The sequence below is a fragment of the Physella acuta genome, unplaced genomic scaffold (genome assembly GCF_028476545.2).
Source record: "Physella acuta isolate Inbredline_101_S28 unplaced genomic scaffold, ASM2847654v3 ptg000008l, whole genome shotgun sequence".
NCBI classification, from domain to species: Eukaryota; Metazoa; Mollusca; class Gastropoda; family Physidae; genus Physella; species Physella acuta.
Genome location: NW_026731528.1, coordinates 1,705,120 through 1,722,225, shown reverse-complemented (window position 1 = coordinate 1,722,225; position 17,106 = coordinate 1,705,120). Strand labels below are relative to the sequence as shown.

General features: G+C 36.3%; 1 protein-coding gene across 1 annotated transcript; it reads left to right on the top strand.

Moving 5' to 3' along the window:
• The first annotated feature begins 10,445 nt into the window (after positions 1-10,445).
• LOC131958246 (small ribosomal subunit protein eS6) lies at positions 10,446-15,527 on the top strand. The gene is made up of 5 exons (XM_059323204.1): positions 10,446-10,573; positions 13,728-13,859; positions 14,146-14,356; positions 14,449-14,598; positions 15,203-15,527. The coding sequence occupies exons 1-5, from the start codon at positions 10,568-10,570 to the stop codon at positions 15,472-15,474; spliced, it is 771 nt and encodes a 256-aa protein (XP_059179187.1). The 5' UTR covers positions 10,446-10,567; the 3' UTR covers positions 15,475-15,527.
• The last annotated feature ends 1,579 nt before the right edge of the window (positions 15,528-17,106 follow it).

The following is a 17,106-nucleotide window of genomic DNA, read 5'->3' as shown; positions in this document are numbered from 1 at the left end:
AAGTCACAGCCATTATTGTTTGATGAAGAGTGGGTATAGAAATTGGCCTCTGCTGCAGACATAAGTTAGTCATTTAAATTTTCTGAACCTAAAACGGCAAGAGAGTGAAATCTAGTTTCTGATCTATAAACCCACCTAAAGGCCTTCAGATCCAAACTTGTCATGTTTTTGGAACAAGTACTGGCCAACAACTTGACACACTTTCAGCAGTGTAAGGTCTTTACGGCTGAAGAAACCGCTGAATTCCCCACGTCATTATATACGAGATCATTAAAGACCTCCAGCTGCAGTTTCAGTAGCGGTTTTTTTACTTGGATTCAAAGGCATAAGAAGTGAGACTGTTTCAAAGCCCATTTGAAGCAAATGTGACCAGTTGCCCAGATGAACTGCAGCTGGAGGTCATTGAATTGCAAGAAAATGACTTCCTTAGAGACACGTTCAAAGAAGGGCGGATGGGTTTTTATACGTTTTTGCACAAGGAAGACTTTCCTAACGTTAAAACGTTGGCATCAAAGTACCTTTCAAATTTTCGAACAACATACCTGTGTGAACAAGCATTTTCAAGAATAAAATACGCGAAGAACAATTTGAAAGCAAACGTGGACCTCGGGTGGGGGGTAGGGGGTGGTGGACACTTGAAATTTGTGTATATTTCTTTATAAATTATATTTCGATGGGGAGGGGGGGGATGGTTGTAGACGTTCTTCGGGGGGGGGGGGGGGGGTGTCACGACCCTGAAGAGATGCCTTAAAGAAACTCTGGCCCCGAACTGATATTTGATAGTTAATGCGGCCCTTGGGCTAAAAAGTTTGGAGACCCCTGAAGTAAAGCATAAACACATGGAACAGTCTGTCCATTGACTAATGCATGGACTGTGTACATTTGTGAAAACAATGCAGGAGCTGTTTTGAATGTACCATCCATGTACCAGTGCTGATTAACCTCCAATAACCTAAGGTTGTCCTTAGTTCCAAACAAAAACATCCTACCTTTTGACTCGGCACCAGAATCGTTGTCTTTAAAAAATTCATAAAAAACGTTTTAATAACAAGCTTTTATGTAATAATGCACTAAAATTTTAAGTAAAAAGTAGAAAATAAATTATAGACTACTATTTAAATAACTATAAAGAAAAGCGTGGGTCACTTTAGTATCTATTGGATACCTTTACTAATGTTAAGGAAGACACCCACGCTTTTCTTTATAGTTATTTAAATAGTAGTCTATAATTTATTTTCTACATTTTAGTGCATTATTACATAAAAGCTTGTTATTAAAACGTTTTTTATGAAATTTGTTTCAGTACTTTACATGTTTTATTTACAATAGATTAACATGACTAAAAACCATTGCGCGCCTACTGAACGTGATGGCGCAGCTATTGAACTTGATGACGCGTGTGGTGTGGTTGGATAGACATGCCTACTAATAGAGTCCTTTCATATGACGTCACGTCCGTTCGTGATACCTACGCCCGCCGCCACAGTGGTGTACACCCGACGTAAACACAATCAGCTGTTCGCCAGCGCTGGACGTGTTCACCAGCGCTGGACGCGTTCACTGTATGTAAAGAACCGCACCCGCGGAAAAGGAAAAATACGTTAAAAAACTTGAACTCTTAGGAATTGAAGATCCTTATACTGTTATTGACAGTTTCGTATAAATAAATATGTGGACAAAATTTCTAAATAAAAATACTGTTAGTAATACTGTTTGCGTTTAGAGTTAAAGTAGCCGAATCTGATCAAATGCAGTTCTCGATACTTTGTTTCAGGTAAGGACAGTAAAATAATAAACTTCATTTTAATTATAAAAGATAACTATTAATAAAACAAATATGCTCGACCTTCACAAATACTAATAGTAAAAGACAAAGTCAAAAGTAATAATAAGAATAATAAGATCTAATAGTAGGCCTAATACCTGGCTTCGCTGGGTAGACATAGAATCTAGAATCTACTTCTTTACTTAAATTTAATTACTTTAGATCTACATTCGATTCAAAATACACCCATAATAAATCAAAAGTAGTCATAATAGGCCTAATAAAGCATTTAATTGTCTCTAAGATCTAAAATCTCGCTCTATTATCTAATCTGTAATAGATTGAGTTAATTGTGAGATCAAGGGAACTCACTCTCTGTATTAGTATTATATTTATATTGTTATCTTGAGTGATGTCCCTTACATGTTGTTATCTATAAATAGTTCTCTCTCGCCATTTCTCTTCCTCTCTTTGCAACATGGCGTCTGTACATAATAAAGGCTGTTAACAACCAACGCGGCTTCTCGTCAGTCATTACAATCCACGTCATTTGGCGACGAAGGATAAACATCTACTAGAAAGAGCACCTACTTACGCAAAAAAGAGGTTTGCTAGAGCTTATTAGCTAATTATTTCTAGAATTATGGCGCTGTATGGCCAAATAAAACAATTTGATGCGAATGATGAAATCATTCAAGATTACCTAGAGAGGTTAAGCTTTTACCTAGAAGCTAACGACGTGACGATAGAAGCCAAAAAGAGAGCTGTTTTGTTAACAGTCATAGGGCCTCAACAATTCAGGCTACTAAAGGACTTATGCGCACCAGCTAGTCCAGATACCAAGAGCTTTAACGAGCTGAGCAAATTGCTAACAGACCACCATGCGCCTACCCCATCAAAGTTTCTATGTAGAGCTAGATTTGACAGTAGGACTCGTCAACCAAACGAGTCAATAACAGAATATGTTGCTGCTTTACGTCATTTAAGTAGATTTTGTGAATTCGGCGATACGCTGTCTGACAGACTATGTGAAAAGTTTGTGACAGGTGTAAACAGCCCTGATATTCAAAGAAGGTTGCTGCTCGAGTCAGATCTAAAATTAGAAAAAGCAATACAACTCGCAACTTCAATCCAGCAGTCATCAGATGCGGTGAGATCTTTAGCACCTTCAGAGATCCATGCAGTAAACAGCAGGTTAGTCAATAAACATCAACCCCATCAGAGCATTCCAACTTATGCTAAACAGCCTGCTCGTTCAAATCCTAGATCTAAATCTAGTAATAATTATCAAAAATGTCATCGATGCAAAGGTCCCCATGCATCTCATCGGTGCAAGTTCAAGTTAGCAACTTGTTATAAGTGCGGTAAGCAAGGTCACATTGCCAAGGCCTGCTTTGCAAAGTCTTCGTCTGTTGCTAAATCTAGCCAGTCAAGACAGTACCGCAACCAAAAGCAGCACTATGTTAACTCTCACCAAGACTACCTAACCCAACCAATGAACCACTCTACCAGTGAAAATGCTCAAACTGATTCGCAGCCGGATTTCAACCTGTTCTCTGTGAAATCAATAAGTCATGCTCCCATCAATGTACAAGTTAATATCAACGGTAAGAGCATCAGCTTCCAACTTGACACTGGAGCATCTCTAACAGTCATAACAAAGAAAGAGTTTGACGCTGTCACAGGAGGATCAGTGCCTCTACAGCCGTGTCACAAGTGTCTAACAACATACACTGGTGACAATGTTCCGGTAATAGGAGAGTGTATGGTTCATGTAAGTTATAATGGTCAAAGTGTTAAACTTCCTCTTCTTGTGGTTGAAGGAAATGGACCGCCATTACTAGGTAGGAACTGGTTAAGTGATCTCAAGTTAAATTGGGAGAGTATTTGTTCATTGAAGAATGTAAAAGAATCTAGTCTTACTTCAATAGATAAAGTAATATCTGAAAATAAATGTGTTTTTGGTAACTCTGGATTACTAAATGATAGAACAGTGAAGTTAAGCATTAAAGATACAAATCCAAGATACTGCAAAGCTAGAGTTCCACCTTATGCAATGAGGAATAAAATTGAAAATGAGCTAAGTAGATTGGAATCTAATGGCATTATAAAGAAGGTAGACTATTCCGATTGGGCGACACCCATTGTGCCAGTGTTAAAGAAGGATGGTTCTATAAGAATTTGTGGAGATTATAAAACTACACTGAATAAGCAAATAGAGCTAAATAGGTACCCTATTCCTAACATTGAGGAAATTTCTTTGAATTTGGCAGGAGGAGACAAATTCACTGAATTAGACTTTAGTCATGCTTACACTCAACTAGAACTGCATCCAGATTCAAAAGTCTATACGACAATAAACACACATAAAGGACTCTACCAATATGAAAGACTATGTTTTGGCATATCATCTAGCCCTGGAATTTTCCAAGCTGTCATGGACAGTATTTTTAAGGATATTCCAAATGTTTGTGTGTACTTTGACAATGTGTACATAGCTGGTAAGAATGACACTGAACATCTTAAAACACTTGATAAAGTATTGAAAATTGTTGGTGAAAAAGGTTTAAAGATAAACAAAGATAAATGTCAATTCATGCTAACAGAAATTAGTTTTCTTGGTTATATATTAAGCAAGCAAGGCATCAGACCTCAACCTGAGAAAACTAAAGCCATTAAAGAAGCACCAAAACCTGAAAATACCCAACAACTAAGAGCTTTTTTGGGCTTGATAAATTACTATGCAAAGTTCATAGGAAATCTGTCTGGTAAACTATCACCACTGTACAAGCTGCTACAGAAAAATGCAACTTGGCACTGGGGTAAACAACAAGATACTGCTTTTAATACAGCAAAAGAGGCTTTGTCTGCTGACACCTTACTAACTCACTATGACCCAGGGAAAAGACTTATATTAACATGTGATGCTTCACCAGATGGTGTAGGAGCAGTCTTGTCCCACATGGATGAGAAGGGTGACAGACCCATTGCTTTTGCCAGTAGATCTTTGAACCAGGCTGAGAAAAATTATTCTCAGTTAGATAGGCAAGGCTTAGGCATCATTTTTGGTGTTAAGAAACTTCATAAGTTTCTGTTTGGTAGGAAGTTCACCATCTTTACAGATCATAAACCATTGCTAGGTTTATTTGGAGAAAACAAAACCCTACCTGAGCATGCCTCACCAAGAATTCAAAGATGGGCTATCACACTAACTGCATACAATTATGAATTGAAATACAAACCTGGATCTGAGAATAGTGCAGATAGTCTTAGTAGATTACCTTTAAAAAACCAAAGCCTGAGCTATGTACCAGAAGATGTATTTGTTCTCTTCACTATCATGGATAACTCCAATATAAATGTGAATGATATTAAGAGAGAAACACAAAAAGATGAGTGCTTAATAAAAGTATATGAGTACTGTAAGAATGGTTGGCCTGAAGAGTCAGTGAATGAGGACTTAAAGCCATATAAAATAAGAAAAACAGAGTTAAGTCTAGAAGATGGATGTATACTATGGGGGTCAAGAGTAATTATCCCCAAAATGTTACAAAAAGAAGTTTTAAGAACTTTACATGATACTCATCTTGGTTCTTCCAAAATGAAGAGTCTAGCAAGATCATGGTTCTGGTGGCCACATATGGATGCTGATATTGAAAAATATGTAAAACTTTGTTCAAGCTGTGCACAACATTCAAATCAACCAGCTACAGCACCTTTGCAAAACTGGGACTGGCCAATTGAACCATGGAAACGTATACATATAGATTTCGCAGGACCTTTCATGAACAAAATGTTCTTAATTGTTATTGATTCACATTCTAAATGGTTAGAAGTTAAAATCATGAACACAATCACTGCAAATGATACCATTATAGAACTTAAGGAAATATTTTCAACTCATGGATTACCAGATCAAATTGTTTCAGATAATGGGCCTAGTTTCACAGCTCATGAGTTTAAACTGTTTTGTGTGGCAAATGGTATTGAGCATATAACCACATCCCCCTATCATCCTGCTGGGAATGGTTTAGCTGAAAGAGCGGTAGGCATATTCAAAACCGCTATGGTAAAAATGAATACCGGTAACAAGTTTTCTCTTAGAGAAAGAGTAAACAGGTTCTTAACCAAATACCGCACAACTCCTCATATAACAACAGGTGTTGCACCATGTGAATTGCTATGTGGTAGGAAAATTAAAACTCATCTTGACCTACTACATCCAACTGTTCAAAGGTCTGTTTCCCAACATCAACATACACAAAAAGTAAATCATGACAAATCATCCATTGAAAGAGAATTTGCAGTTAATGATAATGTGTATCTAAGAAATTATGGGAGAAAGGAAAAATGGATACCAGGTCAAATTGTTCAATGTACAGGACCTGTGCCTTATAAAGTTAAAAATAACTTGTGCAGATAATAAGTGTGAATCTATCAATCCCACCAAGTCTGATCAGTTCACACCAACTCAGTTTGTTCCACAACCAAGTTCTGTTGATATGAGTGAATCAAGTTGTCTAGAGTCAGAAAATGTAAATTCTGGAGTTAATGATTTAAATCCTAGACCTCCTGAGATAGAGAATCCAGATGGTCAGAATCTTGAGTCACCAAATCAAAAGCCTTTGAGAAGGTCAAGCAGGACAATCAAAGTCCCAAATAAGTTAGACCTATGATTCTAAAGGTCAAAAGGACTTTGACATCATTGTTTTGTATTTTGATTATGTTGTGGCATATTGTGCATTGTTTGCAAGGATGTAATCTACCATAGTGCATGTTACAATATAATTGGTGATTTTAGGATACTATCAATTGTTCTATTGAGAGATGTGTTATTGTGTTCTAAGGGTAAAGGGATGTAATAGATTGAGTTAATTGTGAGATCAAGGGAACTCACTCTCTGTATTAGTATTATATTTATATTGTTATCTTGAGTGATGTCCCTTACATGTTGTTATCTATAAATAGTTCTCTCTCGCCATTTCTCTTCCTCTCTTTGCAACATGGCATCTGTACATAATAAAGGCTGTTAACAACCAACGCGGCTTCTCGTCAGTCATTACAATCCACGTCATAATCATTTTTTTAGCAAACAAAATTTTCTGAAATTGAAATAGATTGTATGACTAGACTTAGATCTAGAATCTGCTACTTAAATTAAATTGTAAATACAAGCATGTAGTTGATATTATTGTAGTAGAAGGCTTTAATAAATTACTAAGGCCTACCTACTTTGTTGTCTTTTTACAGCAATATGTATCTGATACTGGACTGAGTTTAATTAAATTCAAATTCATATCTAGTAATTGGTCTACTAAGTTTTTGTAGCCTAGTAGTACAATCTAGATCATACCAGCCAACAACAAATAACCACATTATTATTATTTGGTTAATGATTAGGCTAATTTTTTTTTTTTTAATCCACTGTTTATAAAAGAAACAAATCAAGCTAGAAACATTATAAGTGAGATGGTTTAGAATAATAACAATGGACCCAGTCTACAATTGATACAATTGCAGGTCTACATAGGGCCTACAGTCTAGTAGTTTACAGTAGGCACCTAGTGTGTAGCTAGTATACTAGTGTGTAGCTGTCCAGAGTTAAGATTCTTAATGCCTTAATGCTTTCCCCTGATAAGCCATGTGTGCTATAAATGACATAACATGACACCGAGGTGAGAAGTGTTGAGGGGAGAGCAGTGGGACTTTCCCCTTTGTTCTCCCTGCTGGGCCCTGAGGGTCAAAATTATATAAGAAATACTATCTCTGTGGGGCTGGGTATCACGGAGGTGAGACATTTTCAGGGGAGGGCAGGGCAGACTCCTCTTAGGTTTTATTGTGGGCTAGATACAGGTGGGGGCAGCCATCATGAGGGTTGAACGTCAGTATTAATGTGGATTATAAGGGTCTTAAATTGTATAACATGCTACCCAGATTGGTTATTACCCATGGATTATATTAGCCGTTGTAGTGTGGGTTTTGTAGGAGTTAAGTGGTCTCACGTTTGCTACAGTAGATAACCTATAATATATTACTGCATTTGATCGGCTTCGTCTACTTAAACTCTAAACGCAAACGGTATTATTACTAACAGTATTTTTATTTCGAAATTTCGCCACATATTTATATTATCCACGAAACTGTCAATAACTGTATAAGGATCTTCAATTCCTAAGAGTTCAAGTTTTTTAACATATTTTTCCTTTTCCGCGGGCGCGATTCTTTACATACGGTGAACACGTCCAGCGCTGGCGAACAGCTGATTGTGTTTACGTCTGATGTACACCACTGTGGCGGCGGGCGTAGGTATCACGTGATTTAGGTCACGTGTTTGCAAGGACTCTATAAGGTCCAAATTTTAATCAATTCATAAACAATTAATTAGGCATCCAATTAAGTCACATTTAATTTCAGATTGCATTGTCTTCATGTCTTGGCCCACGTGCCAAGTGTGAACCGTATCGGTCAAATAGAAGTGTCCGAATTTACACTCCGGCGTTTCGATCTAGACACACTGACGACTGACAACAGACTGTCGACAGAGGAAGCGAGTAAAATAAAAGCTTGTAAAAAAATTCATAAAAAACGTTTTAATAACAAGCTTTTATGTACCAATGCACTAAAAAGTAGAAAATAAATTATAGACTACTATTTAAATAACTATAAAGAAAAGCGTGGGCCACTTTCGTATCTATTGGATACCTTTACTGATGTTAAGGAAGACACCCACGCTTTTCTTTATAGTTATTTAAATAGTAGTCTATAATTTATTTTCTACTTTTTAGTGCATTCGGGGTAAGGTGGGGGGTTGTTATGAAACAAGCAATCCATCCCTTTCTGTGCTGTCTGATTGTATCTATAGTTTTGGATGTGTTTTTGCACAAAATGTTTATTGTCAATTAACACTGGATGAGTTGTGGTGAAGCCTCTTTAATTTTGGTTAGAAAAATATGCTTTCAAAAGCATACTGATTAAGTCAATAGATTAGGAGTGAGCTGTAAATTGTAAATTATTACAAAATGATGATTGTAAAATGCTACTGTCTCAACATTTCCCTTTTGTGGCAGAGTTTCTTCCAGGCATCTCTCCGGGGGAGGGGGGGGGGGGGCGCCGAAGAAAGTCTACCGCCCCCGAACGAAATGAAATTTATATAGAAAATATATACTTTTAACAGTGTCCGCCCCCTCCCCCCCCCCCCCCGAAGAAAGTCTACCGCTCCATCCACCCCGGAAAAAAAAGTCTGAAAGAAACACTGTTTTGTGGGCCTATACGTTTCTTATTTTTTAAGTTCCGAAATTATTCCAATTATTGAGCAGTTTTTTTTTCAACAGTCAATCTTTCGGGTTACCTTGGTGCCTCAGTTGAAAAAAAAAAACAGCCCGAAGGCGGTTTTAAAAAAAGTTATTGCTTGGCAGATCTAGTCCTATTTGGTTGATTTGGAAAAATCACTCGCTAAAGCTATGTAGAACTATTTTTAATTGACTCCAATGTTGTTTCTTTCTGAATATGCTTTAATTAAAAGTTAATTATAGCTATTGTTAAAACAGTGAATTGATAGTTTTGTAAAATACATTTTAACAAAAAAAAAGTTAATAAAAAGTCTAGTGACAATTTAAGCGCGATTTCCTTAATTATTTTTTTTAGAATTCACAGACCTACGTAAAAATCCTTTCGAACCTCCGCTCATTCGCTATGGTAAAATCCTTTCGAACCTCAGCGCTTTGCGCTAAAAACCTACACGATGCTCAGTTTAAATTTTAAAATATCCTTTCGAACCTCCGCTCATTCGCTATGGTAAAATCCTTTCGAACCAGCTTTGCGCTAAAAACCTACACGATGCTCAGTTTAAATGTTCTTAATTAATTTTTTGTGACCGAACGAAAGGATATTTTTAAAAACTTTCTTCGGCAATGTTGGTCTAAATTATGGCAGGAATCGATTGGTAAATGTTTCAAGTCGCAAGTGGTCTGGTTGCCGAGATATGGAGCAAAAACTGCATTTGTTCGAGGTTTTTTGGCTTTTCCGGGAAATCCAGGAAGGAATTCCGGGAATTTTTTTGGCCCACAATCATCCTTGGAACTTGCTTAACATATTTGCTTTTGGAACTAGATTCTAGTCCTCGATATTGCTTCGTTGAGGAGGAGATACGACTTAAAGCTGCGGACACACATCCATACATCCACACATCCATCCAGAAATGACGCATTATTAAACGCAATTTTCTTTTTTTTTTGAAATTGCGCTAAAAAAACTTTAACTAGGCCAATGTATCATTCAGTCATTAAACTTAATGGGGCGACCCGAACTTGCGGGAAAAAAAATATATAGACTAAATGGTGGGGCGGCACAAAATTGCTAGTTCGCAATAAGCCTCTACACCTCTGCCATAACTACGCCACTGTGTAGTAAGCACTGGACAATGTTCTTACATTAAATTCTAATACGCTTGCTAGTGGACTACACATTTAAGGCAAATTCGAGACTCAAAACTAAAGCCGCTATTTCACGATGAGTGTTTTATCTCTCCAAATATGAATTACTTTAGCCTATTTTCCATAGTAGATCTAGATCTAGAGGTAATAAAAACAACGTAATTTAAAAACCTACAGACTATAGTTTTGGCCTATGTCGCACTTCAGGCCTTATTCTAGGACTAACAAAATTTACGTTCAGGCCTATTCGATCTATGTTTTGTTCCGTTTGTAAAGTTAATAGCACAGTTTTTACCGGAAGTTCCATACCAGAAACAAAAACTACTTCCTTTTTACATGGGTTATTAGGGAATCCAACATATAGAGCATCATGAAGGTAAATTTTTTTTAGTTATTTTCATTAATGGATGGTCAATTTCAATAAATATAGGTAATAAAAATTATTTTTAATATCAACCTTTGATATATATCTACAGTTTTCATTTGATGCACTACCGTTCGTTAATGAACACTTGGATTGGTTGTATCGGAAAACTTGTCTCTTGCTTGGACTGCTTCATTTTTACTAAAAAAATTTTAGTGTAGATCAAGATCTATCTTTCTTTTTTTGTCTTTTTTTTAAATTTTTTGTCTTTTCTCAATTATAATACAAAACATGTATCGCATATTAATCCTCAGTTTAAAGTATTACTACACTACTGTTACATTTGTTTTTGTATCCATGTCTATCGGTATCGGCCGAGATCGCGGTAAAAACATGACCCGAAATCGCCCATTACTTTCTAATACAGGGCGCACAAGATTTGGTTTTGCATACTAATACGTTATTAATTTATGGTAATGAAGTTTAAAAGGTCATTTCCTAACGTTAAATGAAAAGTAGAATGGTTTTCCCATTGTTTTGATGGCTTAGCGATCTGATTGCCCACTGTCTCTACTTTGGTCTTCCCCCTGTATAAAGGCTAGTTTCAAATACGTTGGAATCACGATTTTTAAAAAGATTATTCTAGATGAGAGGTAATCTATCGTTTTGGGTACGTAAAATCGCCCGCGGCTATTAATGTACGAAAACGTTACCTCATTGTCAAGGCTTTAATAGGAGTATATTGTCATGTTTGTGTCAAATATAGTATAGATAAATGAATAATAAACCTAAATCAATGGCTAAATATATCGATATAGGCCTGAAATTAACTTTAAACAGCAGTGTCTGAGAGCAAGATTTGCTATATAAACAGCAGCCATTTGTAAAATAGAGTGGCTTCCCACTGATCTCGCGCTTATAAAGCTTATAAAAATAAAACTTAAACAAGATGACTGCTATAGTAAATGAGCATGGTCGCATCTGTTGGAAACATCGCTAGTCTTCATTTATTACTGAAAAGTTTTAATTCAATTCTTTAAAAACAGGTACATAAATGAAACAAGGAAACATTTTTGTATTTTAAAAAATATAAATTATTATAAATCCTCCTCAAAATGTGAAATAATTATTAAAATTTAAGGAGTCACCTGGTTTTCACATTACAAGTCGCGGGCGATTTTACGTACCCAAAACGATAGATTACCGATGAGATTACTGATCAGACATATCTTAAGTATGTGGAAATGATATTTTTTTTTGGTTATTTATGTATGTAGGTCACGTTGCCACCATTTGGTGTTCATTAACTAACTTCAAGTAATCATCATTAGAGATTGTTAAAATGGCTTGTAGCCCCATTTTTTTTTTTAAATTCTTACCTCTTCAGGCTAATTAAATGTCAGTCCCAAAAAATGTATGCACTGATTATTAGTGATTATCACAGTACCAGCTACATCCTTGCCAACTATAGGGTGGAGGATTTTAACCACTGTGTACATAATTGTTCAGCTTATATCCTTGGTTAAGTTGAATAATGGCTTTATCCATTGGAACAAGTTTGATACATTTTAATGACTTAAGAAGTAGGGCCTATGCCTTTTGGTAATTAAAATGTTTTAGGCCTAGGGCCTAAGACATTATGTTAATTATTTTTGTCTCGCTCTAATATTGTTTCCTGTGAATATGCTTTAATAAAAGCAAATTAAAGGTATTCTTATAACGTGAACTGATATTTTTTTACCCTTTGAGCCCACCAGGCCGGTAAACCGGCTTCAACATATATATGTCAGAAATGCTGGTTTTCCGGCCCGATGATCTAATTAAATATAATTAGCGGAAGACTGACTAAAACTGCGCATGTCTTTTTAGTGCTGGATTATGAATTTAAAAATAGATTTTAGGGAAAGTGTTTACATTTCGTAGCCTTTCTGCTGAAACGAAAAGCTGAGTCACAGCCATCGACTTCAGCACATAAAGTTAATGCAAAAGATGAAGCAAAAGACCAAAATATCAACAAAAGAAGTAGAATGATGGCATCTCAACTACTTATTGATTCTGATGAAGATAATATTCCTGGTCTATATTGTGATGATAGTGACGTTGAATTTTAGAACAGTGACATTAAAATTGAAAGTGACAATGAAACTGTTCAAGTACATTCTGATGCACGTGGTGCTGTAAAACTTCAATCTCCTTGACGTGTTGATAATAATTCTTTTTTTGCTTGAGATTCGACATTCAAACCAGTTGAAAATGTTGGTGTAAAAAATATTCCAGATTCTATATCAGCTGACTCCAGGACGGTTGATTTTTGTCTTTGATGTGGGATGATTCTGTTTGTAATCTAATTTGCATGGAAACTAGTCGTCAAGCTGAATATAGGTTTGGACCTGGAAGCTCAGGAAATGGGAGAAATTAGGCCAGGGCTCAAAGGGTTTATTGGCCTACAGTTAAACATTTTGATACAAATATGTATTCAAATTTTTAAAATAACGTTGAGAGCATGTTGTACAGTGCATAAGTGCATATTACATTAGGGCCTATATTAGGCCTAGCAATACAAGAACCTTTTCTGCAGAGATTTGTCCAACAATTTACACATTTTCTTTTGCATGACTTAAGCACAATGTTTAAAAGGGAACTAAATGAATGCTAAATCTTACTTAATTCTTGAGTGTAAAATATTGAAAAATTATTTAGCAGCTTAACAGAACCTATATACTAAAATTAAACTCTTGTAGGAAATTCACAGTACCAGCTACATTCAGGCTTATAATTGGCTTAGGATGATCGTTCTAACCTGTGTACATAATAATCAGGTTCTATCCTTGAGAAAGATTTTGATTGCTTTTACTCAGTGGAACAAACTTGTGACATGTGATTGATAATTTATTGCCCTGTAAAGGTTCAGTAGACAAATGTTACATTTATGCTCTGAGACTAAAATTATACTCTTGTAGGAAATTCACAGTACCAGCTACATTCAGGCTTAAAATTGGCTTAGAATGATCGTTCTAATCTGTGTACATAATAATCTGGTTCTATCCTTGAGAAAGATCTTGATTGCTTTTACTCAGTGGAACAAACTTGTGACATGTGATTGATAATTTATTGCCCTGAAAACGTCAAGTAGGCAAATGTTACATTTATTTATTTTTTATTTCAGCTCAACGTCAGTTTTCCAGCCACGGGCTGTCAAAAGTTGATCGAAGTTGATGATGAGAGGAAACTGCGTCCATTTTATGACAAACGTATTTCAGCTGAGGTTTCTGCCGAAAGCTTGGGAGATGAGTGGAAGGTAGGTGTGCATAGAATGTATCTAATACACAGTAATGCTTTTCTTATTAAATGTATTTCAAATTTGGACCATGTTTTTTTCTCACAGTACCAGCTACATCCTCGCTAACTATTGAGCACAGGATGATCGTTTTGTCTGTGTACATTAACATTCAGCTTCTATCCTTGGGGAAGATAATCCCTTTACCCATTGGAGCAAGCTTGGTACATTATATAAATACAGTTTAAAGAAAAAAATTTCATGCCTTTTAAAAACTTTTCTTTAACCATTCAAATTGTTGTTTTAGGGATATGTTGTTAGAATTAGTGGTGGAAATGACAAGCAAGGTTTTCCCATGAAACAAGGTGTTCTGACAGTGTCTAGAGTAAGACTACTTCTTAGCAAGGGTCACTCATGCTACCGCCCACGTCGCACTGGAGAACGCAAACGCAAGTCTGTTCGTGGATGCATTGTTGATGGACAACTTAGTGTATTGTCTCTTGTCATTATTAAGAAAGGTAATCTTTTATCCTAATAGTAAGAGTATTTTACTTGGTGCGATTAGATGTTAACAGTATTAATTTGGTTTGTCAAAACTTTTTCTCACTAGGTGAACAAGATATCCCTGGTCTTACAGACAAGACTATTCCCCGTAGACTTGGTCCAAAGAGAGCAAGCAAAATCAGAAAGCTCTTTAATCTATCTAAAGAAGATGATGTGAGACAGTATGTTGTTAGGAGACCCCTTCCAGAGAAAGAAGGTATGTAAATTAAATTCTCTCTTTTCCCCCCCCCCCCCCCCCCCCCCCCCTTTTTATTTTTTAAAATCATCAAAACGTCCCTACTAATTTTGATGCCCAATGAAAGTCACAATCATATTTAAAAATAATTTGGGCGACCTTCGGTTTCTGGTCCAGAATTTAACATTGGGCTATTTACAGCAATTTTGCCCTGTACTTTCTTTAGGCACATCTAACAGCACCCTCGCCCATCTGGTCAAATGCCCAAGCAGACAGGATCCTCTTTCTTTATTTAAATCTACTTTTTTTTTAAACCAAATTTTAAGGTCTATAAAAAAAAACTGGTTATTTAGAAAATTATCAAGAGGCAATAAAGATACTTTCTGATAAGTATTCAAATACTAAGCTCTACCCTGTTATCTTTTTCTGGGTATCATGTACTAGATGTATTTATATTTTTTTTTTTTTTTTGGATTTACTGTCTGTGACATCAGTTTTTTTTTCACCGTTGGACAAATGCTGTCAGTTATATTTCTTTATTTAGTCCTACTTGTGCATTAGCATTTAGTATGATATACTTTCATAGTTTTTTTTTTTGCTCATGCTACCTGCTTTATTATTTTAGGCAAGAAAGCCAAGAGCAAAGCCCCTAAAATTCAGCGACTTGTGACCCCAGTCGTCTTGCAACGCAAACGTTTCCGTGCAGCATTGAAAAAGAAGAGAGTGGTCAGGAAAAGGGAAGAACAGGCAGAGTACACCAAATTGTTAGCACAGAGAATGAAGGAAGCTAAGGAGCGTAAAGCTGAGAGAAAGAGGTCCAACTCAAGAAGTAAAGGTGATTCTATCAGAGAGTCTGTCTCAAAGAGTACACCTGCTGCTCCAGCAACTGCAAAATAAATGTGTTGGAGATTGTTCTAAGATCAGTAAAATAAAAATAATATTGCAAGTTTTGTTATTGTTTTTTAATTTTTGTCCCGTTATCCTTCTCCTCTCCTCCATCCTGGAAGAAACACTGATTATTGGGCAGAAGATGATTTTCCGTAAACACTAGTCCTCGAAAACCTGTGATATTTTTTGTTTTGTCCAACATTCCCGTGATGATTTATTAGCACCTTAAATTCATAGCCTAGTTTGATAGTTCGGCTGAGCTTTCTTGATTTCAATTACATTTATAATTGTATACCCTGGAGGGTTGCAGACTGCTATCGTCTGTCGTTCACAAATAAATGTTCACATATATCCTCAAAATATAAGGACATTGAAGTCTACAAATATAAATGATCGATTTGGCATACCATGAGAAGGGAGAAAATAATATTGAAAAGAAAACTATCGGAATCCCTAGGAAAGTGCCAACCTAAAAGATCATGGAAAAGTATGTAGAAGAAGTATGAGGTTAAGGCCGTTAGGCGTGGATAAGGCGGGCAGCACTAAACAGATGGATCCTAACAGCCCTTAGCCGCCCCCTCCCCCCAGCGGCCTCAAGTCAAAGAATTAGGTCAAGCTTTACCTATTATATTTTTAACCTCTTTGAAACCATCTCAAATGGGCAATTTACTGGCCATGGTGCTGTCATGTCTTCATCACCTGCTATAAATATCGATGTTAAAAAAATTCTACTGCAATTTTGAGGGGGGGGGGGGGTTGTAGTCTGAGGTGTGACGTCATTTTAGGGGGGGTGTAGTCTGGGTTTTTGTGACGGGGGGGGGGGGGGGTGGGAGGTAAAAATCGTTAATTGTGGATGACCCCATACACTGGTGGTGGACTAAGGGGCTATACGCGTGGGCGCATTGGGCTGCCAAACATAGCGATAAAAATGCGCACTGCCTTTTGCACACCTTGCAAAATCAGGCTACAAATAGGCCCTAGATCTAATTTTTTAAACCGGAAATGAATATGCCAACACAAAAGATTCAATAAGTTTTATTTTCAGTAGTTTTAAATACCCTAAACAATCTTAAGTTAGTAAGTTAAGCTTAAATCAAATAACATAAGCGTACTTTTTAAATACGGTACAAAATTACTAGATCTAGTTTAAATTAGCGTCAATAATTTTTTTCTTAATTGGTTCGTTTTTCCACCACTGGGAGTCACATTATCGTTGATAAAAATAATATTTACGTAGATTCTAGATCTAGTGAGCTAAAAAGGGTAATCTATCGTTTTGGGTACGTAAAATCGCCCGCAACTAGTAATGTGAAAAACAGGTGACTCCTTACATTTTAATAATTATTTCACATTTTGAGGAGGATTTATGTTTTAAAAATACAAAAATGTTTCCTTGTTTCATTTATGTACCTGTTTTTAAACAATTGAATTAAAACTTTTCAGTAATAAATGAAGACTAGCGATGTTTCCAACAGATGCAACCATGCTCATTTACTATAGCAGCCATCTTGTAAAAGTTTTATTTTTATAGACTTAAAGCGCAAGATTCAGGCGGAAGTCACTCTATTTTACAAATGGCTGCTGTTTATATAGCAAATCTTGCTTGCAGACACTGCTGTTTAAAGTTAATTTCTGGCCTAT